Source organism: Tasmannia lanceolata, unplaced genomic scaffold, assembly GCF_043159265.1.
Source record: "Tasmannia lanceolata isolate RefF3 unplaced genomic scaffold, GAP_Taslan_0.1 ptg000006l, whole genome shotgun sequence".
Classification (NCBI taxonomy): Eukaryota; Viridiplantae; Streptophyta; class Magnoliopsida; order Canellales; family Winteraceae; genus Tasmannia; species Tasmannia lanceolata.
The window spans coordinates 13,729,684-13,752,613 of NW_027518683.1; the positions used below are offsets into that span (position 1 = coordinate 13,729,684).

At 39.6% G+C, this 22,930-nt stretch overlaps 1 protein-coding gene and 1 long non-coding RNA gene across 2 annotated transcripts; one reads left to right on the top strand and one right to left on the bottom strand.

Moving 5' to 3' along the window:
• Positions 1-1,017: 1,017 nt before the first annotated feature.
• LOC143879798 (uncharacterized) lies at positions 1,018-2,245 on the bottom strand. Its single transcript, XR_013251392.1, has 2 exons — positions 1,807-2,245; positions 1,018-1,361 (listed from the first exon to the last, which is right to left on the bottom strand). It is a non-coding gene; the product is annotated as an uncharacterized LOC143879798 (long non-coding RNA).
• Positions 2,246-5,251: 3,006 nt separating this feature from the next.
• Positions 5,252-22,576, top strand: DWF5 (Ergosterol biosynthesis ERG4/ERG24 family). The gene is made up of 13 exons (XM_077382385.1): positions 5,252-5,397; positions 6,528-6,750; positions 8,303-8,358; positions 9,590-9,692; positions 9,790-9,855; positions 13,720-13,833; positions 14,873-14,999; positions 19,884-19,984; positions 20,218-20,343; positions 20,477-20,541; positions 20,717-20,798; positions 20,887-20,969; positions 22,051-22,576. Exons 1-13 carry the CDS (start codon positions 5,306-5,308, stop codon positions 22,115-22,117), a joined length of 1,305 nt encoding a protein of 434 aa, XP_077238500.1. The 5' UTR covers positions 5,252-5,305; the 3' UTR covers positions 22,118-22,576.
• The last annotated feature ends 354 nt before the right edge of the window (positions 22,577-22,930 follow it).

Below are 22,930 nucleotides of genomic sequence, written 5' to 3' on the forward strand. Positions count from 1 at the left end.
CTTTTTGCCAGGTCTAGGTGGGACCTAGCCTGGTATGGGACATGTTTAAAGGACCTAGCCTAACGTATTCCATCAACTCTAGAGCTTTTGATGTATTGGTTAGGTACCTAACCTTTGTTAGGATCTTGAGTGGTGGCCCGCCTAGGTATGGGAGTGGGTGGGGCCTGCTTGGTATGGGACATGCAGGTAGTTTTAAACTTTAAAGGGCCATGCCTAACACGTTCAATCAACTCTGTAGCTTTTGGCGTGTTGGTCAGGTAGGATGGTCGCCGGGAGAATATTGTTCGGGCATGGCCTATATATGACCAGGAGGAAGAAAAATGACGGTTATGACTCTTTTTTTGTTCGGCAAAACTTAAACGAGTTTTAACTGATGAAGGGCCTAGAATCATCTGATCAAGTAGTCTTCATTAATATTTGCCCATGGTTTCTGTTCAGATCAACGGATATGATCAGGTAAACCAGGCAAATCCCCAACCCTCATATCATGGCCCACTTATCGTCCCCACCCTTTCAAGATCCTATTCCCACAGTACTCAAAACATTTAAAGGACAGGTACCCTACAGAAGAGGTACCACCCTTTCACCCAATTAGACCTGGCAAACGGGTGGGCCGGGCCGGGTCAACCCGCGGGTCATGCGGGTGCGGGTCAACGGGTCGGGTTATCAAATGACCCGCATTTTTGCGGGTCAGAAATCTCGTGACCCGCGCGGCCCGCGGGTGGGCCGGGTCAACCCGCGGGTCACCCGCAAATTCAAACAGTGGTTAATTTAAATGATTTTTTTAATTTGGGAAAATGTTAAAACTTAAAAGTAGGGTATGGCCCGCACCGTGGGATGATCCAAACCGTCCATTAGATGGCCCACAGCCTAAATAGGTTGTGCCCCAAAAATCATTTCAATAGGTTGATCCCAACCCTCCGATCTATAGAGGGTTAGGATCAAGTGATCAACCCCCTAACATTCAGATCGGAGGGTTGGGATCAAATACAGGTCTTTCAAACATGTAGTTAAAAATTAAAATCAAAAGTTAGAAATTTTCACTATGAAGTATGTGTTGTTACCCAAGGAATACACAATGGAACAATCTCTCTCTCTTGGGTTCAAACATTCTTGACCCCACCACAGTACCAATAACAACAGCAAGCACATTCATCATCACATGCAAGCAGCACTACCAGTAGCAGCAGTTCTTCCTCTTTTTGAGTACCTTTGAACCATACGCAAGTTTGGAGACTTGGTTTTTGTTGTTTGTTGATGACCTGACCGATCCTCAACTTTCCATGAATGAGCATAGCAACAGAAAGTGCTGGAGGCACCATTGTCCCTCTCATTTGTTTCACTGCCTTCTCTTCTTCCATCTGCAAAACATAGACAAATGAATCAAAACCCCTTTAAGAAAACATAGATCTAATCGGCTAATCCACACAAACTAATTGATTCATTTGTCTTGGTTTTCTTAAAATACCACTTTAAGAAAACCAAGACAAATGAATCAAAACCCCCCAAAAAAAAAAAAAATTTGGTAACCACAACTCAAGTCCACAATGATCTAATCGGCTAATCCACACAAACCAATCGATTCATTTGTCTTGGTTTTCTTAAAATACCACTTTAAGAAAACCAAGACAAATGAATCAAAACCCCAAAAAAAAAAAATTGGTAACCAATGATATTTGGGTTTAGGAAAAACCGAAAATAAAATTGGTAACCAATGATATTTGGTTTTCTCAAATTTTCATTTTCATTTTCATTTTCAAAAAAAAAAAAGCAAAAATATCGAAGACAGAGTCTCAGAGAGAGTACCTGTGCGGCTGTGCTGTGCGGCTGTGTAGCTGTGCTTCGGCAGAGAGGCAGAGGCTGAGAGAGGGCGATGACTCGGCCGAGTGTAACTCGTGAGGGAGTGAGTTTGGGAATGGGGTGGGGGGGTGGCCGGTGCCGTCGCCTTCTCTGTGTCTTCGACTCTTCGTCGTTTGGGTTTGGAAAAAACCAAAAATGAAATAACGAGGAAGAGGAAGAAAGAAAGTAAGAAACTAGAAAGTAGAAACCCTAGGTAAGTAGTAAAGTAGCTAATAAGCTAAGTTAGGTTTTTTAAAAGAAAAAATATAAACTAAAAAACCAAAAAGCCCGCGGGTACCCGCGGGTTGACCCGGCCCAACCCATGTTTTTGCGGGTTGGGTTGCCCGCGGGTCACATTTTGGCGGGTCACTAAAACCCAGACCCGTGCCCGCAAATTTGCGGGTGGGCCGGGTCGACCCGCGGGCATGGGTCGGTTTTGCCAGGTCTACACCCAGTATAACGTGCTCTCTTTACTCCCACTAATGGAAATAGGTCCCACAAAAGTTTAGCAAGGGCCAAAAGCAGATCAACCCAAAACAGGAAAGTTTTGAATAATATGAGGCGGTGTTTTTTTTTTTTTTTTTTTTTCCGGATTTTGCTACATGCCCTTTGCATGAGGACAACATCCACATGACCGTTTTGAAATTTTGTTGAGGTGTCCAAAGGTGAGAATAATATGAGCACAGAACACATTCTTCAATCAAATGTGCCTATATAAGTAAACACTACAGCATAGAAAGTGAAACAGGGAAGTGAAAGAGAGAGTTCCACACCTTTTCATCCTGCTGTTTTTCTTTGATTTTTGCTGTGGCCATTGATAGCACACGTCGAAGGACCTTGCATGAATAGGTAGAGATCAGAATGAAGCCAAGAATGATTTGCCGACGTTGGCCAGGTGAGTAACCACCTCAACTACAAATCGACTGCAAGCTGGTCTTTGGCTTCATTGGGCTCTCTTCTTCTCATGTATGGCCAGGGTGACTCCAACAATTTCATTCAGCTACCAAAAACCAATGTGTTGAGCCTAGTAATCAAGCATCAAAATGAATATACATGCAAAAGCATGACAGTATGGTATATGCCAAGGTCTAAACTTCCGAGGCCGCTAATGAATTCCGTCATGTTCTTCATTTCGTTGACATTATTTATTCTCTTGTTTGTGTGCGTGTGTCGCATATTTTTCCTTTTTACAAAGCCCAAGTATCAAAATGATAGTTCCTGTAAATTTTTTATGTATCCTAATGCTATCCATATTTATGCTCTCAATTTCCTAATAATCTCCATGTTTATCATCCATGATCATCTATCAGTCTATCACAGTCTCATAGATTTAGAAGTCAAAGTTAAAAATAGTACGGGCATCATGAGGATTAAAAGATCTCCTAAGCTTCTGTTGAGAACTTAGCATGTAGTAGAGGGGGAAAACATCAACTTTCCTCAGGAAGGGGGTAAAAGTAGACCTGGTAAAATGGGACCCGTACCCGTGGGTACACCCGGCCTGCAGGGGTACGGGTACCAATTTCATTACCCGTGAAAAAAAATACCCACACCCAACCCGTACTCGTGACCCGCGGGTGAGTCTGGGTCGGGCGTTGGTGCCCGCGGGTTACCTGCCATTCGGTTTTCAACTTTTTATTCTTAAGGCCTAAACACTAAACAATAAAAAATAGACTATGTGGGTGGGCCAACAAAACAAGTCAAAGCAATTAGACTATGCGGGTGTCCAACAGTGAATTGAACTTACATGTCCCTGTGTGTGGGACTCAAATTTCAATGGTTGGGATTGATCCACCTAATTAACTTTAATTGGGTGCTGAAATTTGCAACGAATGGTTGGTAAACTTACAACAATATAGGCTGTTAAATGAATGAAATTGTCGTTGCCGCAAAGTTTTTTTTTTTTTTTTAAATAAATATAAATTTGTTGGGTTACCCGCAGGTTTACCCAACCCGTGCTGGTTGCGTCCGGATACATGAAAAACCTACCCGTAGAATCGCGGGTATTTTTTACCGTACCCGCGGGTATCGTACCTGCACAGGTCGTACCCGTACCCGCGTTGGTTACCCGTTTGCGGGGTCTAGGTAAAAGTGACTTTCTATTTCCAACCCTGGGCCCTGGCCACTCTCGCTCCATCAACATTGCGTGTGGAGAGAGGTTTCTCGCGTGTGACGCCTCACGCGGGGCGTGTAAGAAATATCACGAGTCAAAAAGTGACTTCTAAAAAGCCATTGGCTCGAGTAAACGGATTCTTTCGCCCCCTGTAGGATTATGCGCCCCACTGGCAACGTGATTTTACGTCAAAAAGTGTTAAAGCCTGCCCACAAGGCCACAATTCATGTTACAGTGGGGCGCATAATCCTCGGGGAGGCGAAAAAATCATCCTTAGTTTTTCCTTCCTTGTCTCGTTGTCTGAAGAATGTGAATCGCTTTGATTAGGGAGAATTTTGGGGAAATGATACCCCAAAAAACGGTTCGGAGAGAATGGTTCACTGCTTGAGGATAAATTCACCCCCTTGTAACCTTTTTCTTTGCCTTTAAAATTTCAACGAATAACCTTAAGGAGGTGGGATTTATCCGTCACAGGGGGGAATATCATTTCCCAAATTTTGGAGAGGCCTTGCAAATGGATGGTTGGATCATTAAGCACGTGGCCTTCAGTTGTTTAAAGTTTTTGTTTTTCTAGTATGGGATTTTTCTAGGCACTAACTCTGCAGAAAAAAGTCACTTTTATGATCAACAGTAAAAGATCATTTTTTGGTTCTACAAGTGGGCGTAGTGGCATGTATGAGAGTGATCAAGACCGTTGATCTCGTAGAACATCATGAGGCAATCCAGATGGCTTTTGTCTCATCCCAAACGAATCATCATCCATATAAAGGGCTTACAAAAAAATCAACAGTTTAGCTTCTATTGGAGGAACCCTAAATCAGGATTGTCAGACGCTTGATGGATCATTGGCCTAGGATCATTCGATCTTATTGTCATTTTGCTGACCTCAGGATTGTGTTTCAAATCAACGGTCCGATCAGACAGAAGTGGAACCCAATAACTGCACATAAAAGTAACTTTCTTCTAAGCATTTCCTTCCTTAAAAATGACCAGTGAGATGCTCCAAAATATCACCTCCGAAAGATCTGACCCATAAATTTGTTTCCTTTTAACTGTCCATATGTGGGCCACAACAGTGAACAGAGATCATCTTATTGTATAATGGTGGGACCATCAAATATGGGCCCCACTGTAGAAGTGCAATGGGACGGAATTGACTACTAGGTCATTGTATTTTGCACTCTTTTACTTTTAACCGTCGATTTGGAGGCCATTGTTAAGATTGTTCTTGTACGGTAAAAAAAAAAAAAAAAAAAGTAACAAGGGCATTATTGGAATCGTAAGATGCACATATATATTTCGTGCATTCCTAAAATCATTCATCGTCTTGAGAGAGAGAGAGAGAGAGGGGAGAAAATGGGAGAAGCAAAGACCGTACATTCGCCTCTCCTAACCTACGTTTCTATGCTTTCTCTTCTCACTCTCTGCCCTCCCTTCGTCATTTTACTGTAAGTTCTTCCCTTTATTTTTGCCCTCTTTTATTGCCTAGATATCTTTCAAAGATCGCGAAATTCTGTAAATTTTTTTTCCTAATTTTGGCCAATTTTTATGTGTAAATGTATTCATTTTCAGTTTCATGTGACAATAATCATCGAGTTGGAACATCAAGTGTGATTTTTTTTGCGAGATTTTGAGATTGATCCGTAACGCAATTAAGTTTAAAAAAAATAAAAAAATAAAAAAAATCTTTGTTCTCTTCTTGACTGTTATTGACCTAAGATTATTCTGTTTTTGAGTTAGATCTCTGCATTCTCACTCTAAATGTTAGAAATTTTGTTGAATTTGAGTTAAATCCTTTTTTTTTTTTTTTTTTGCGGCTGATTTTCTGCAATTTTGATCTCATATAAGAAAAATTGTCCAATCGGAGTACTGAAGGAGTAATTTCTTTTGTCTTTTGAGCTGATGTTGAGTAATTAAATTGCAAAACTTCTTTGAATCTTAAATATATTTGTATTTTTTGCCAGATTTACCTTAAATCCACTTTTCTTAGTTTGATCTCTGTGATTTAAGTTCCATTCAAACAAATTAATGAATTTTGAGCATCAGGGGGTGGAGGTGGGAATATCTGCTAGATATTGTGTTGGTCTTGAGCACTTGAAAATTTAATACTTCTACAACCATTTTATCCAAGTTTTATTTTCTTCGCCAACTTTAACTTATGTTCTTACTAAGATTCAAGCAAAATAATTGAACCTGATATTGAGTACTTTCTCATTAGATTTTTTAGCTGATATTAAACTATAAAATGTGCAAGTTCTTCCCGATTTTATGTTTATTCTTTTTGAATGCTTGATCATTCTTTTTGTTTCCTTCCCATTTTCAACGTATTCCTTATTTTTAGCCGTCTATAAATTTTCTTTTATCTATTTGTAATCTTTTTGGCCGACCCTAACTAGTTTGCGACAGAGGCTTAGTTGAGCTGAGCTGAGTATTTGTAATCTTTTTGGACGTTTGGCAGTCTTGTTTGTCTACCTTTTTTTCCTTCCAGATGTTTAGTACTTTGTTTTTTCATCTCAAGACGAGCTGTCAGTCTATCACAAGTTACACTAGTACCCATTTCTTTTACTTCATACTGCAGATGGTATACAATGGTTCATGCTGATGGGTCAGTTTCCCAAACTTGGGAGTATTTCCAGCAACTTGGGATGCAGGGGTTCAAGAATATCTGGCCAAAACCGTCTTGCGTTGCATGGAAAATAATTGCTTGCTTTGCAGCTTTTGAAGCTGTACTTCAGCTGCTGCTTCCAGGCCAAAGGGTCGAGGGCCCAATTTCTCCTTCAGGGAATCGTCCTGTCTACAAGGTTTTTGATGTTTCACAATCGCTCTTACTGTTATGGTAATTTGGATTTTATGCACGTGCACTCTACAAGACGAAGGTGAACTTTGCTTCATTCTGTGACGTGTTCCAAAGAGCGGGCTGTTCACACACACACACACACACATGTATTTACGATCTACTTAATGCATTTGCTTTTCATTTTTCTTTATGGATAAATGTCTTTGCAAAGTCATACCATTATTGTTCACGGCAAGTGTCTTTCATATGCTATTTCCATAAAGTTTACTGTTTGTTAGTTGTTGATCTTTTGTAATCTTTTGAACACAAGGAACCATATCTGCAGATACAATTACCTGAATGGATTTGGAGAATGAGCTCCAAGTATTAGTAGCTATGAACCTTGGCAGCCCAATGGGTAATGTTTTTGAGGCCAATTAGCCTGGAAAATTTTTTGAGCCTGCAGTTTTTCTTAAGATAGAGGTGGTTAAATTCACACACTTTTTTATGGATTGATGTGGACACTTAAAATGTAATTATGTGGCCAAATCAATTGTGCCATCTTTGCCATCTTTCTATTTTCGGAAATTGGGACCTCACGAATCTACTCATATTCTCTCAACTCCATTGCATTAATGCAAATGTGGTTGTGGTGGATACCATGGAAAAATAATTCGTGGAAAAATAAAGTTCCTGACCCGAGACATATTAAGTTGGTCTCCTCCTAGCTTTCGGATACTGTTACATATCTGTTGGTGTATTCTCTGCTTTCTTTCTAGTTTGATTGGTGAGGAAATTTTATTGAAAATGGGGACAGGTAAGACCGAGATGGTCACATACAAAAACAACAGAAATGAAGAACTTGTCTGCTTTCTTTTTAGTTGATTTTTTACTAATAAGAAATACCTACCAAAGAATTCTATTGGGTTCTCGTATTTTGGTTTCCAGGATTTCACCTGTCCTTCAGTATTAATTTTTTTCTTTTACTACTGTCACTCAAAGACTTATATGCTGTACCTTGTCAATCTTTATGCATCGTGTACCTGGCAGTTCGCCGGTGGACATTGTGTACTCATATTGTTGAGCATGACCTTCTTTAAAGTAACTATAGCTAAAACTATGTTATATCACAAATAGAAAATTAATCCAATCATTGACACAACTCCTTTGATTTCTTAAAACATTGCTGCTAGGCATGTAAAATAAATCATTTTTGCTGATCTAGTTAATAGCTTTAATCTTTAAATGGAATAAATGCCTTTTATGAAATTGGTCTACTGGTTTTTATAATTATCTAAAATATAAAATTTTAACTTGCAGAAATTTAATCAATTACCTTGTATATCTCAAAAATGTGATTAGTGTTAAGTAATAGCCAAGGTATAGTTACATAATTTTAAATAGTGACACAGGATGCACTATATTAATGAATCTTTAAAGAACTTGCTGCTCACCATCTAAAATTCTAGGATGGCATCATCACTGGAACTGCTGTGAGGCATGTAAAATTCTAGGAAGGCATCATATCGCCGTTGAAAACAAAGGAAGGCATCATATCATTTTTCTGTTTTCTGTAGGCAAACGGAATGGCAGCATATGCAGTAACATTGATAACTTATCTCAGCCTTTGGTGGTAAGATATTTTCTCTATTGGGCTTTTTAACTTTCTTAACACAGTAGGTAGCTTCAAATTCCTGGATTTGAAGCTAGAAATGTGTATGCAGTAACATTGATGCACTTTTTAATCTTACAGTAATATCATTTCAATGTTTACGATGTATGTAGTTTTCAGATAATCCTGTTCTGATGGAAGTTATTTATCTACATGTAAGGCATGCATTTACACTTACAATCGATGAATGATAATTCAGTGTACGAGTTCTTAGACCTTCTTTTGAAGATGATGCCATGTACTTTGTGTTCCCAAACATAAAGGTCTTGGTAGCTTTGATGGAATGCTTGGGTCAGTGAGATATATTAAACCTGTTTCTCTTCTTAGATCAAAACAATGAAGGGAAGAGCTGCTCCAACTAGAAGGTAATCAAACAAGAAGGGAGGAACAAAGACAATAGATTGAAATCCCTTAATATGGAGATTCATTTCGGTCCATTGGATACAAATGCTAGGACCAAAATGGATCTCGGATTGGATCCACACACACACACACACACCACCTCCAAAAAAAAAGGAAAAAGTCAAAAGAGCAAACAAAAATTAAGCACCCCAAAATGCAAATCCTTTGTGAATTAGTTGGATCAACTCCTTGCCTGGCCAAGGGACCCCCCCCCCCCCCCCCCCAAGCCCCGCGCAAAAAAAAAAAAAAAAAAAAAAAAAAAGAGAATCCTGCAGCTCCAATTTGAACATGTGATAGCATGAACTTCTGCTTGAGTGATATGGATCTACAATGTCATTAGCTAAAACATCATGCATCGGTACCCCAACTCCATAATGTCTAGCTTTACATCCACTCATTGAATATCCATTTTTTGAATGGTTTTTTTTCTTTTTCCCAGCTCACTCAAGTAATATCCATTTTTTATATTTGTTCTTTTTAGATAATTCCTTCTTCATGAAAATTTTCTAAAGGATTCATTAGCTGTCCCCCACTAGTTTGAGACAAAGGCTTAGTTGAGTTGTTCTTTTTAGATAATTCTAAAATCTAAGTGGATGTTATATTGGTGCACTTTGAAGTTTGAAATATTCTCTCTTCATTCTTCTTCATATCCTTGTTTCATTCATATGTTGGTTTAAGGTAGTTGCATGAACTGCCTGAGACATGATTGCAATTCTCTGCCCCCTTAGAATTTAGATGGTAGCTCATTATTAACTGTAGTTGATATGTTATTTATGTGTTTATCATTCAGGTTTGGGATATTCAACCCTGCAATTGTATATGATCATTTGGGAGAAATTTTCTCTGCACTCATTATGGGAAGCTTTGTCTTTTGCATTTTCTTATACATAAAAGTAAGGACTCCCAATTGGAATCGTTAACATTCAGTTGCATCACTATGTATTTTATATTATTTCTTATTTTTCTAATTGCAAATTCTTCCCTCTGAAGGGTCACTTGGCACCATCTTCATCTGATTCCGGATCATCAGGGAACATATTAATTGATTTCTATTGGGTGAGTCTTTAAGTGTTTTATATTTTTTAAACTATTCGCATTAGTCTGGATGTGGCTCCAAAACTGAGTATGCTGATAACTTTATGTGGTTTTAGAATCCGTGATCTTGAAATTTTGTTTCTTGATTGGAATGAGAAATACATTTAACTGAATCTTTAGATCTAAACTTAGATTTCTTATCTAGTCTTGTTTGAAAACTGTATAAAGTTGCTATTTTGTTTTGTATTGAACGTTGTGGCAATAAAGACAAGTGGACATATGTAGAAAATGTAGCATTTTTATTCGATCCATATGATTTTGAATATATACTATCATAAGGTCATAACTTAAATACAAAATAAATGCAAGCATGTGAGCACAACACATATGGTTTATGTTTCAATCTGGACTCTGGAGTACCTATTCCATGGAGATAAGAACTATCTCTAAGACATGAATTTGGTGAGCTTGGTGAGATTGATATTTTGAGGACTGAGAACTACGAGCCTCTAACCCTTTGAAAAGTCTAAGTATGAAGGATGCATGAAAGAGAGGTTGTAAGCTTGGATGCTTTATATCTAAGTAGTTGATGGTCAGCGATTGTAGGGCCATAGTCTACCTTATTTGTATCTTGTGACACTTCACATAGTTTGAGAGAACCATATCTGCCTCGCTCCAATATTTCCCCCCACCACAAGAGTCCTACCGCCTGAATCCGTTACCAGGGCTCTGAACGCATACTCCCTATCTGCCTGTCTTCAATATTTCCTTCACTTCCAGCAGTCATTTCTTCTTCTGAAGTTACAGAAGGCACATTTTCTACAGGCCCAGTCTCCCAACTTTCTTCTTTCTTTTTCCAAGATGTCAACCGAAACACCACGACGACCAACCCAACTGAGAAGCTTATGTTCCTATCTGGAGCTCGGCTCAACGTCTCCCACCAAACTCCTTTTCTGGTAACTGTTTTTTTTTAATGGTAATTTTCTGGTAATGTTCTCCGTCCAATAATTTTTATCGATGTTCTTTCTGAATGTTGGCGTAGTGTCATGATCTTACTTCCTGAGTCTGCCAGGAAAAAAAAAAACTGTAGAGATGTTGCGCTTCTTTCAAGGGGATCCATATTCTCCTTCTTGAACCCCCAGTATGCTTCCAACACAGTCCCGGTCCACCTCCTGACTTCGTTACCGGGCTCTGAATGTGCACCTTCCCATCCACTTGGCTCCAATATTTCCCGCACCTTCGTTAGGAGTTTCGTCTTCTAGAGTTATAGAAGGCACATTTGCTACAGGCCCAGTCTCCCACCTTTCTTCTTTTTCTATCATCCACCGCCCTCTTTGAACTTCTGTTGCTTCAGGCTGCTAATCTCTTCCCAAGATTCTTCCAAGATGTCAACTGGAGCACCAAGACGACCTACCTGACTAAGAGGCCTCTGTTCCTCTCTGGATCTTGACCCTGCTGCCCAATCACTTCTGCCGAACTCTTTCTTTGGTCATATTCTCCTTCCAATGCGTTTTATAGATGTTTTGTACATGAAATTACATAAGCTTATAGCCTCAATGTTGGAGTGGTGTCATGATCTTAGTTCCTCAGTCTGTCAGGAAAAAAAAGGAGAACTGCATAGGTTTATCTCATTGCACTTCTTGCAAAGGGGCAACCTTTGGGAAGTAAAATCTTTGTATATGCATGAAGCAATGTACCATTGAGGACATATTAGAAATCTGTCCAACCTGCTCTTATATTGATTTCTTTCCCTGCATTGATTTCTTTCCCAAGTAAAATGAGCCCCTGAACTGGAAGATCAACCAACGCATTTCTGCCGATGAAGTCCGAAAAAGTTGAAATACTAGTGGAGATATGAGTGCTGCCTGATCTCTCGCTCATGAAGTAATATTGAAATCTCCACCAATACACCTAGGAATATGTCACCTGCCCCGTATCATTTCTGATTCAGATCACATGCTGCTGGGAAGAGGAGCTGAGGAGCATCATTGGGGCATAGACAGCTGACAAAGCCCACGATGAGTTATTCTCCTTCGGTCTCAACTGATCTGAAACCAGAAAAGTTCCAATCAGCTCATCCTCTAGAGCGAGCACTGTCCCATCCCAAGCTACCAAGATTTCTCCTGAAGCACCAATCAATCAAAAGGAGAAAGCCTGAAACTGGAGTTGCAGCCTACCTCTCAAATCAGCCATAGTCAAGCCCCTCATCTTCGTTTCTTGAAGAGAGGAAATGGAAATTTCTCATTGTCCTTTTTCTCATGGGTCTCCAATCCCTCTATATTCCAAATTAAGAGCTTCAAAAGGCAATTGACAGTTATAATCCTTCCCCCCTTTCTCTCTCTCCATACCTCTGCTACAGCTCCTTGGCCTTCCTCTCGAAGGTAGGGCACTTGCTGAACCGTCGTAATTCAATTGGACATTGGTTGGACATTGGACACTAGCCTAGTCATCTCTTGATCTCTTCGACTGAAGCTTTCCCCGTTAGCCCTCCTTGAGGAACTAGCACCCTGTGTATCATGCATTTCCATTGCCATGAAAAATGCCCTGGCTTCACTTCCCATTCCAACCGGAGAAAGCCCCAAAGTCTTGCTGACTTCCAAAATATGATTTTCAACCAGCTCCTTGATTTTTTCGAGGTCAGCATCAATAAAATCAGCACTCTCTATCACCAGGCAACCAATAGATAAGACTTTCTTCTGCATCAACGACAGCCACCAAAGCCAAGTCTTTTCTATCCCTAAGTTGATTATGTAACTACTCTAATCTGGGAGAGCCAGCCTTGATTTGCCCCCGAACCCCTGTTTCTGGTGCCAGACCCGCTGCAAGAGTACTTCCTACCCTATTGTGCTTACAACTGATTCCTCCTTCCTGTGCTTGGAAATTGGTCCTCAATTGGCCACTATGCAATGCTTGGTTACAACTTTCACCAGGATTCGACGAGCTGCCTGAGTCTGCCTAAAAACACCCGGAATCACTACCAGACCCCGAGTCAAATCGGCTGACGAATCGGAGAACTGGGTTGCTGAGTCAATGTTCTACCATATGACCCTTTTATTTTAGCTTATTAGGAGTATATTTTACTTAATTCTGCTTGTTGTTCCTAGAGTTTTGCTGTCAGAGCATTACAAATCTCACTACAGTGATTTTCTTGTTTAGTTAAATGGGGATTCGGACAGTCAACCATCTTTGGTATCATATTAAGGGTTCTAAATGTGCCGATTGCCGTGTTCTTTACAAATTTCATGCATTTTAAGCATCCTATGCTGCTCTTTATGTGCTGGTAATGGTGCAAGTGCCAGGAAGCCTTACTGTATGGTGGAACAGGTTACTAAGTTTGTGTTTCTTCTTTCAATCAATCTAATTCAGTATCCTTATAAGCTTATAGTTTTTTTTACCATCAATAAGCTTACCATTGACAGGCAATTTAAACCTCTTCTTAATGCCTTTATTTCCACTGTATACAGCCTGATTAAAAAGCTGAAAGTAATATTTTTGTATTACAGTTTTGGATCAAATTCTGCATCATATGCTCTATAAATCCATGTCTAAAAATGTCTAACACTGCAATTACATGAGTCACTCTGCTCCACGCAATAAACTGCTTAACTCCGGACATATACTTTTAATCAAATTGTCGTGTTGCTTTTCACTCATCATGCCTTTTCAGTTGGCTCAGCCTGTGCCTTCTTCAATTATATTTTTTTTCGGTAAACATCCTCAAATAAAATACGAATCATACAAATGAAACCTCTCATCATATAACTTTTTTGTTCGCATGCCATTTGTTGTGTCTTTTTATATGGAGATTATATCTGTGACAAATTATGTGGGGAATCCTCCCAGGCCATAATTCAATTGCTTATCGTTTACTTGGCATTTATGTAGGGAATGGAGCTGTATCCTCGGATTGGTAAAAGCTTCGATATTAAAGTCTTTACAAACTGTAGATTTGGTATGATGTCCTGGGCAGTTCTTGCGTTAACCTACTGCATCAAGCAGGTCAGTCACAGTGATGATTATACACATTAACTTCAACTTTTTATTATGTTTTGAAACCTACCTACACAGCATTTTTTAGAAAGGACCACCTTCCTTTTGCCTGTTTATTGTTAGTGTTTGCATATATATATGCTTTCAAAGAATAATTAGTCAGGATGGTACTTTCCTTGATCATTCATGTTTCTGTTATATATTTGGGACTTCATCTTCTTTATAGCCACAGGTAGGGGTGCAACTCGGGTCGGTCGGGTCGAGGCCAACCCGAACCCAACCAGAGGAACCATTTACTCAACCTGAACCTGAACCGACCCGAGTTCCAACCCGATGAGGTTCAACTTGACTCAACCTGAGGAACCATTTTTTTCAACCTGAACCTGACACGACCCAAGTTCCAACCTGACCCAACCCAAGTTTTTAAGCTTTAAATGTACAAACTAAAAACTCAAATAAAAAATGATAAAAAAAATGTTGGGTTTCACTCGGGTCGGGTTGCCCAAGCTCTCAACACCTATGATTTGGCCGATACTTTGGATTTATTGCCGACACACGTGTCGTGTCCGTGTCCACATGTGTCGACACTCCTCTAGACACTTTTAAATGTACGACTAGAAGTGTCAGTAACTTTATATGTTTGTATGTGTATGATTGTGACACTATTTCTAGATTTTTAGGGGTTGCCATGTCAGATACCTCATATCCGTGTCGAATCTGAGCAAACAACTCCATGTCCACAAATCATGATTATATGTACTTTCTATTTTAGCCGTGTCCCCGTTTCTAACTTTTTGGAGTTTGCCGTGTCCGACACTCTGTGTCCGTGTCCACAAATCATATAGCTCAACCCGAACCCGACCTGAACTCAACCCGGGTTAGTAAAACTCAACCCGACCTCGATCCCGACCTGAAAGAAACCCAACCCAACCCGACTTTTTTTTGGGTTGAACCCGACCCGAGTTGCACCCCTAGTCACAGGTCAATAGCTAGTTATGTCTATCATCGCTTCTTCTGATCTTTTCATTTATTGACTTTATGATTGCAGTATGAAGTGAATGGTCGGGTAGCTGATTCCATGCTTGTGAATACAATACTGATGCTGGTGTATGTAACCAAGTTCTTTTTGTGGGAAGCTGGTTACTGGAACACTATGGATATCGCACATGATCGAGGTATTGAAATTGCTTTATTGATGTTCATTTACTTAGTGCTTGAATTGCTATTTCATGTAGTGAAAGTAGAACTTATGGGAGTGGGCCTATACGCTAGGTATGATGACCCCAAGCGTGTAACATTAGGTCAGGGGCTCAAACCTTTCCTTTTTGTAGAAATGAAAATTGAAACGGAAGTTTGATACCTATGCTCGAGTATCCAATACATCTATTTATTACAGATTTAAAAAAGTGTTAATGTTGTAATTTGAAAAAGGAAGACATGATCTGTTGTACACATTCACCTGATGGAATCAGTTGTACACTAATAGAAAATTGGAGAACTCATTCACCTGATGGTGCTGATTATTTGCTTTTCCTTCGTTTACCTTGTATTTGGTTGGATCATGGAATTTATTTTCTTTGAATTAGGTATTTTTACTTCTAAGACCTGCTTTGAGCATGTGAATTTATGAAATCCATTTAAAGTAAACTTTAGGATACACAGTAGTATGGAGGTGACTCGCTACCTTTGGCACCTGTGGCTCCCTACCTTTGGAACCTACTCCCCTACAAGGTTGTCCTTGAATAAGTGGAGGGTGGAAATTGTCAAAAATAAAAAAGATACGTTAAAAAATTAACATATATGCCATTAAAAAAAAATTAACATATATTAAATTCACCTAAAGAAAGTAATATGAAAAATAAAATACTGTAAAACAACAATAATGCGGAACTAATTAACTAAACATGCAAAGGCTAATATGAAATATGTAATGACCCTTTTCTTCAACCTCTATAAAGAACATTAAACACTCAAGAAAAAGACTGCATTGCATTCATATAGCACTAATGGCAGCACTCCATTTAATATACCATATGCAAAAACACAATATAAAGATAGGTGGAAGATGGGCAATCTGAAGTTAATCTCTTCATGTATCAATTCAGTCACATACAAAAGATTGGGGGCATTACATGGAGGGATGTTGTGGAGAATATGTAGGGAAGGAGAAGAGTAGATGGGGAAGGATAGATGGTTGCCACATTGAAGGGCGCACTGCTCATGGAGGGGGTGTTCTCTTGAATGATTGTGGAAGATGGGCGATCTCCAAGTGCACACTGCTGCGAGGAGGATGGGGGATGGAGGATAGATGGGGTGCTCACTGCACCTTCACCATGTTGGAGATGCACTATCTCACTACCACGGCTGATCGGCTACACTAGCCAACTTCACTTCGAGACAAGGAGATAATAAGCAAGCATAAGCCCTTTCCTTACCTATCCAACCTACTTATAACCAATACATAACAAGGTGCCCATATCAAATCAATGCCTAAGCAAAAATGTCAAAGAGAGTGGCTTTTGCCCAATGCACACAGAAGGGGTTCCCCTATCATTTCAGTACCACTCTGAAACACTCCAAAGTGTCATATCATATCCTCTTTGAATGCTATATGGCCCTTGGCGCCATGCCCTATAGAGTGACTCCCACTCCATTTGCCTCATAAGTAAGCCACCTCCCATGACCGGGCCCCATGAATGATGTTCAATCACACAAAAATCTGTCCCATACGGCCCATCCATTCGATCTACAAACACTAGATCAATGTTTCTAAAAGGGAACATAACAAATCTCCCCTTCCCAAATTGCTTGCCCCCAAGCAATTGGAAGAGAAATGATACTACCATGTAATTGTGTCGTCCGCGATCAAATGGGAACTTGGGAGGTATATTGGGGTCACGTGTTGGATGTCGTCGATGAGAATAAAGCGAATATTGAAGCCAACCCCACTGATCAATGTTGGGGCCCCAACAGTCCCATGTCGATTCCTCTAGACAAGGAACAAGTACCAATCGAGCTTCTCCAGATTGCTTTTCGTTGTCCATAGGAACTCTTACGATTGAGAGGGTCAATGACAGTGGTGAGTGCAGAACAATAGCCCCATCATGGTGCACAGATTGGACTGGTGAACCATGCTCCTCGATTGCGTCCTCTTCACACAAAGAAACATTGATGATATGAACCTGAAGCCTGTGGGCCTCGGCTGTGCTATCATCCATGCTCTCAGTGTAATCTTCAAGGATCTCATCACCCTTGACCTCTAAATCAGCCCCAATAGTCTCAATGTGAATTGACCTCTGTTGTGTCGGCGAAGGTAGTGGTGGTGTAGGCATGCAAGTCACCAAGGCACTCACTTCGCTCTTGCTAAGGGAAGTAGAAATGGTGCTCTCCAAATATGGGAGCTCAGTCACTGCCATGAACTTGTCATCCATCCTTGAGTTAGTTGCCAACCGCTCTATAGCCTCGAGTAGTGTGTGCTCAAGGCGGGCAAAGGATGCGTCCATAGCGGTGGTGAAGCATGCCACCAATCGTGCCTCTGCACCATCGTCCTTAGGCCCCCTCCAAGCGGACTCCATGGGGTCTTTGTGAATAAGTCCACTTAATGGGTATGCAGTGCTTCTAATAACTCTAGTTGTGGAGTCTCACAGACCACATAACGGATACTTTGTGTTTAGCCCTATATTGGATGTACAGTCCCACACAGCCCACTCGACAAGCAGTTGGTGTGCATACTAGAAGGCCTTGCTATCCCTTGTAGAAGATCATGTACAACGCTTGCATTTCTAAGATCCAGTCCCAACTGCTTCTAGGGCCAATGCTTGATGCCTCATAAGAGGGATGGCATGCCAAGTGCTCCAATCAGACCACTCAACAAAGATGGAGTATAGATGTGCCAACTACACATTCAACTATACATGCCCCTCTCACAAGCAATAGGTGTACAACTTCAAGCTTCAACTTGGTGCATGCGGCCTCGTGGGCAAACATTGACACAACACAAGCCACCTAATAACAGCACTTTCAACAACTACAGATGTGTCACAGACCAAACAATAAGCACTTGTTGTGCATGCCTTTCTAACGTCTCACAGGGCATCCAACAAATGGTTCGTGTGCAGGTTCGAGCAAACAAGTTGTGTTGAATAAGGTATGTAGGTTTACGCTATGCCCCTTCGCAATACGGTTCGCATAGACGTTTCTTCAAACACCTGGTGGGCATCACTGCTAGAATGTCCCTGCAAACAATAGTTTGCAAGTCTCTTTGAGGCATTTCATCAAACATCAAGGAGGCGTCATTGCAAGAGTATTTCTGCAACTTTAAACTGCCTAGAACCGTGCCCTTCACTGGAGAATTTCCTCAAACAGTTGGAGAGTGTTGTAGCTAGACCAATCCGGTCACCCAACGCGGACCAAACATTGCTCCATTTTCATCGCAGCTCTTGTGTGACGTCGACTATATCGTCGGCAGGAGGCTTTTGCAACAAACAGTTGGCAGGCTTAGTGAAGCATTTCATCAAACATACGGAGGGCGTCCTTGGATGGGCATTTCTTCATCCAAAATTTGGCCAAATTCGTGTATACTCTTGGGTCTTTCTTCAAACAGTTGGTGTGCCAATGATAGAACGACCCTAAAACTCCCAGTTAGCCCATCTCATTGAGGCATTTCTTCAAACACTTGGAGACGTCCTTGGGCAAGTCTCTACAGCAACAGAAAACATATGAGAAGTGGCTCGAATTCTTCGCAGCTTCTTCATGACTTCTTGGGGCTACAAAGGATGGCAGGACGCAGCTTTGATATAGCACTAATGGCAGCACTCCATTTAATATACCATATGCCAAAACACAATATAAAGATAGGTGGAAGATGGGCAATCTGAAGTTAATCTCTTCATGTATCAATTCAGTCACATACAAAAGATTGGGGGCATCACATGGAGGGATGTTGTGGAGAATATGTAGGGAAGGAGAAGAGTAGATGGGGAAGGATAGATAGTTGCTTATTATCTCCTTGTCCCGAAGTGAAGTTGGCTAGTGTAGCCGATCAGCCGTGGTAGTGAGATAGTGCATCTCCTACATGGTGAAGGTGCAGTGAGCACCCCATCTTACCTCCATCTCCCATCGTCCTCGCAACAGTGTGCACTTGGAGATCGCCCATCTTCCACAATCATTCAAGAGAACACCCCCTCCATGAGCAGTGCGCCCTTGGATGCGGCAACCATCTATCCTTCCCCATCTACTCTTCTCCTTCCCTACATATTCTCCACAACATCCCTCCATGTAATGCTCCCAATCTTTTGTATGTGACAGAATTGATACATGAAGAGATTAACTTCAGATTGCCCATCTTCCACCTATCTTTATATTGTGTTTTTGCATATGGTATATTAAATGGAGTGCTGCCATTAGTGCTATATGAATGCAATGCAGTCTTTTTCTTGAGTGTTTAATGTTCTTTATAGAGGTTGAAGAAAAGGGTCATTACAAAATATCATAAACTTCAAAGTGCACACTAATATGCTAGAAAGCAAATATAAACAATATTAAAAAACAATAAAACAAAAAAAAATATTAAATAGAAATATACATCCAAAAGTCTAGTGCTGAGAGTAACATACATCAAGACACCTAATTAAGTGATTTTAGCCTTAGGTTCTCGGGGTTGCCTACGCCTTAGGTTATGGACCTAGGCTCAGTTGCATGTGTGCTTAATTAGTCAGCTGTGAGTCTGTGACTGATTTATTGGTAAGATTTGTATTGTATTGTTTATTTATTTATTTGTTTTGAATGATCAAGATTGGTGTGATAGTGCCATTAAAAAAAGAAGAAGAAGATTGGTGTGAATGTGTGATAATAAGCAGTTTCAGCTATTCAATGCAGTGGCATTTAATCTCTCAAAAAAAAAAAAAAATGCCGTGGCATCTAAGTGTTCGTGGTGATTTCCTAGTTTTTGTGTCCTTTAAAAAGTTAGTCTGATGCCTAGGTGTGCTGATGCTATGTATATAAGCTATCCTGATGCTTAGGTTTATTAATGCTATTTATACATTATCTGGATTTTACAGCGGGATTTTACATTTGCTGGGGATGCTTGGTATGGGTTCCATCTGTCTATACTTCTCCTGGCTTATACCTTGTCAACCATCCCGTGAATCTGGGTGCTCAGGTGAATGAATCGAATTATTTCATGGTTAAATAAGAACAGACTATATGTATGTACAAGACTGTTGACGAGTAAGATGGAAGAATGGTGTCTGAATTATCTGTTTTTTCTTCAACGGAAATTTGGGCTTTGCTGAGTTCATATTATTACTGATTCTCATTAGATTGAAGAATTAATCTAATATCATTTTTTTCTTAATTTCATTAAGTCCTAATATAATTTCCTAGATATTGCAGCTTGCACTTTTTATTCTTGTTGCGGGCATTGTATGCGTATATGTCAACTATGATTGCGACAGGCAAAGGCAAGAATTCCGCAAAACAAATGGGAAGTGCTTGATTTGGGGAAAACCTCCATCAAAGGTATTGGCGTTTCATAAGACTCACTTTCTGTTTCCATTGTATGCGGCCATTTTACTATATCTGGGTGATGGTTTCTTATTCTTTCTGCAATTTGGTACACATGATAGACCATTCCAAATCTTTTGTTTTGCAGATAACAGCATTCTACCATACCACAAATGGGGAAACAAAATCCAGCCTTCTTTTGACCTCTGGCTGGTAAAATCTAAATTTCTACTTTTGCATCATATCAAGCAAAAACTGCCTTGATTTAAAAAACTATAGTTAATCATTAACTGGAAAGTGTATCATTAGCTAAACTTTTATGTGAGATAAACAATGTGTTATAATAGGTTACAGAACTAACAGTCTGCTTGTGTCATGCTTCCTGCAGGTGGGGTTTGTCTCGACACTTCCATTATGTGCCTGAAATATTAGCTGCTTTTTTCTGGACCCTGCCGGCTCTTTTCAACCATGTGAGGATTCTTTTTCTATGCTATGCTTCTTTACTTATGGAAATAATTTTTGAATGAAATTTTAATGTCTATTCCCAAACTCTTTCAGTGCCTGCCTTACTTCTATGTGGTCTTTCTGACAATCCTTCTTTTTGACCGATCCAAAAGGGATGACGACAGGTGTCTGGCCAAGTAAGTGGATGTTACCTCTTTAACCTTCCTGTGAGATTGCTATTATTTGCTTGTCTCTACTTCTAAGTGCAAATTTATCATTTATTTTAAGATGGTTACTGTACCAGGAGTAAGCTTGTACCAGCTCATGCTTCCAAATTTCAAAGCTGTTCAATTTTGCAACACTACAAAAGTATCTAGATTTTGAAATCAGTACTGATTTCCTATTTTCAGAACGTCATGACCAGAGTTACTTCCAACAATAATAGAAATATTATGATTTTTTTCTGTTTTGTCTCTTTACCAATCACACCAGAAAGAAAAAGACCAAAAAAGCAGAAACATGATCCTGTATTTCGGCCTTTGTAGTGGGACTTAACAGATGTCTAAACCACTCTGGGAGAGACATTTATTTGGTCAGCACGTTCTAGATAAAATGGCAATGCCCATGCGAATTACCCATTATGGACTGTGATTTGGTCAGCACATCGTAGATAAAATGGTAATGTCCACGAGAATTACTCATTATGGGAATTAAATTTTGATACCATATAGGAGCCTAGTCAACAGGCGCATTTTAGGATTTTCACAAAACTAGGATTTTATTAGATCATCCCATTTTCTGAAAACTTAAACATTAGATTGACTTCGGACGCCTGATTACCAGTAGGTGAGATGCATAGTTTCCTGGTTTTACTGGAGACTTTGGCACTTGAAAAATTCCCAGCACGAAGTTTATTCGTCTTTTTCTTATTTCAAACGACAAGATTGCTCCAAGGAGTTTTGTTCGGAGAAATGTTTTTTCATTTTCAAATACAATGTTGCAGTTTCCTTATAGGAGCTTGATTATCCTCACCATTATAAAGTCTAGGCATTTAGCATTCTTTGCATGCTGTATCATCTGGTATATTTTTCTTTTCTCATTCCCTTTCATGGAAGATAATAAGCAAGGAAACCCTTGAGACAGGATTGTGATGGTTGTTGATTTTCCAAAAATCAGTTACTATTCCACCGTGCATGCTGCTTCTGGAAAATATACCTTACTATTCTATTGTTTCTTTTCCGTTACATATTAATAGTTGCTATTGCTACATTGCAACAGGTACCAGAAATACTGGAAAGTATATTGCGAAAAGGTTCCATATAGGATTTTACCTGGAATCTACTGAGTCTTAGATTTACTGGCCTTAACTGTGAGTTAAGAATGCATTTTTACCTATGCTATTAACACTGAAGTGCTTGTTAGTTTTGAAACTGTATGATATGTATGTATCAATCAGCAAGAGATATACAATTTGTATTTCTTGCTTGGTAAGAGGAGGTTTTATAGGCTCTCTAATAACTAATATTCGAGTAGGTAAGCTATCTTACAGGTTATTAGAGGGTATTACTTATCAGTTATCTCTAGTTTCATTTATCAAAAAAAAATGTTCCTCATAATAATATCTTCTTTTCAACTTTTGTGAACAAGGATGTCATGATTGGATAATAATTCTTATTTGTATTCTTCAGTGAAGAGTAGAAATAGGGAAAAGAGAGATGGTTTATATTTTCTGAACTTGAAGAACATATTCAATCTTGTTTTTGGTGGATGACATGAATTTCAGTCCAACTTACCTTTGATCTCATATTGTTTTGTATGATTCTTTTAGGATCTCATATTCATCTCATGGAAATATATCCGATGATAGACATTTAAGATGAAACTTTAACAAGTGTTCGATTATGAAAGTGTATACATACTGAAAAACCATCATATAAGAAAAAACCACACATAATTAAACACTTAGCGACTTGCGTTGTCGTGCATGTCTTATAATTCTGTAATTCAGTACATATCAGATTTCATATGTATGTCCGGTCTGGATTGAAAGAATTTTCTGGAAAAGTTTGAAATATCTTTTTTCCAATATTTCTTACTTTTCCATTGTTTGATGAGAAATGAAAAAAGTAACTTGAACTACAACAGTTCAAATTTTGTA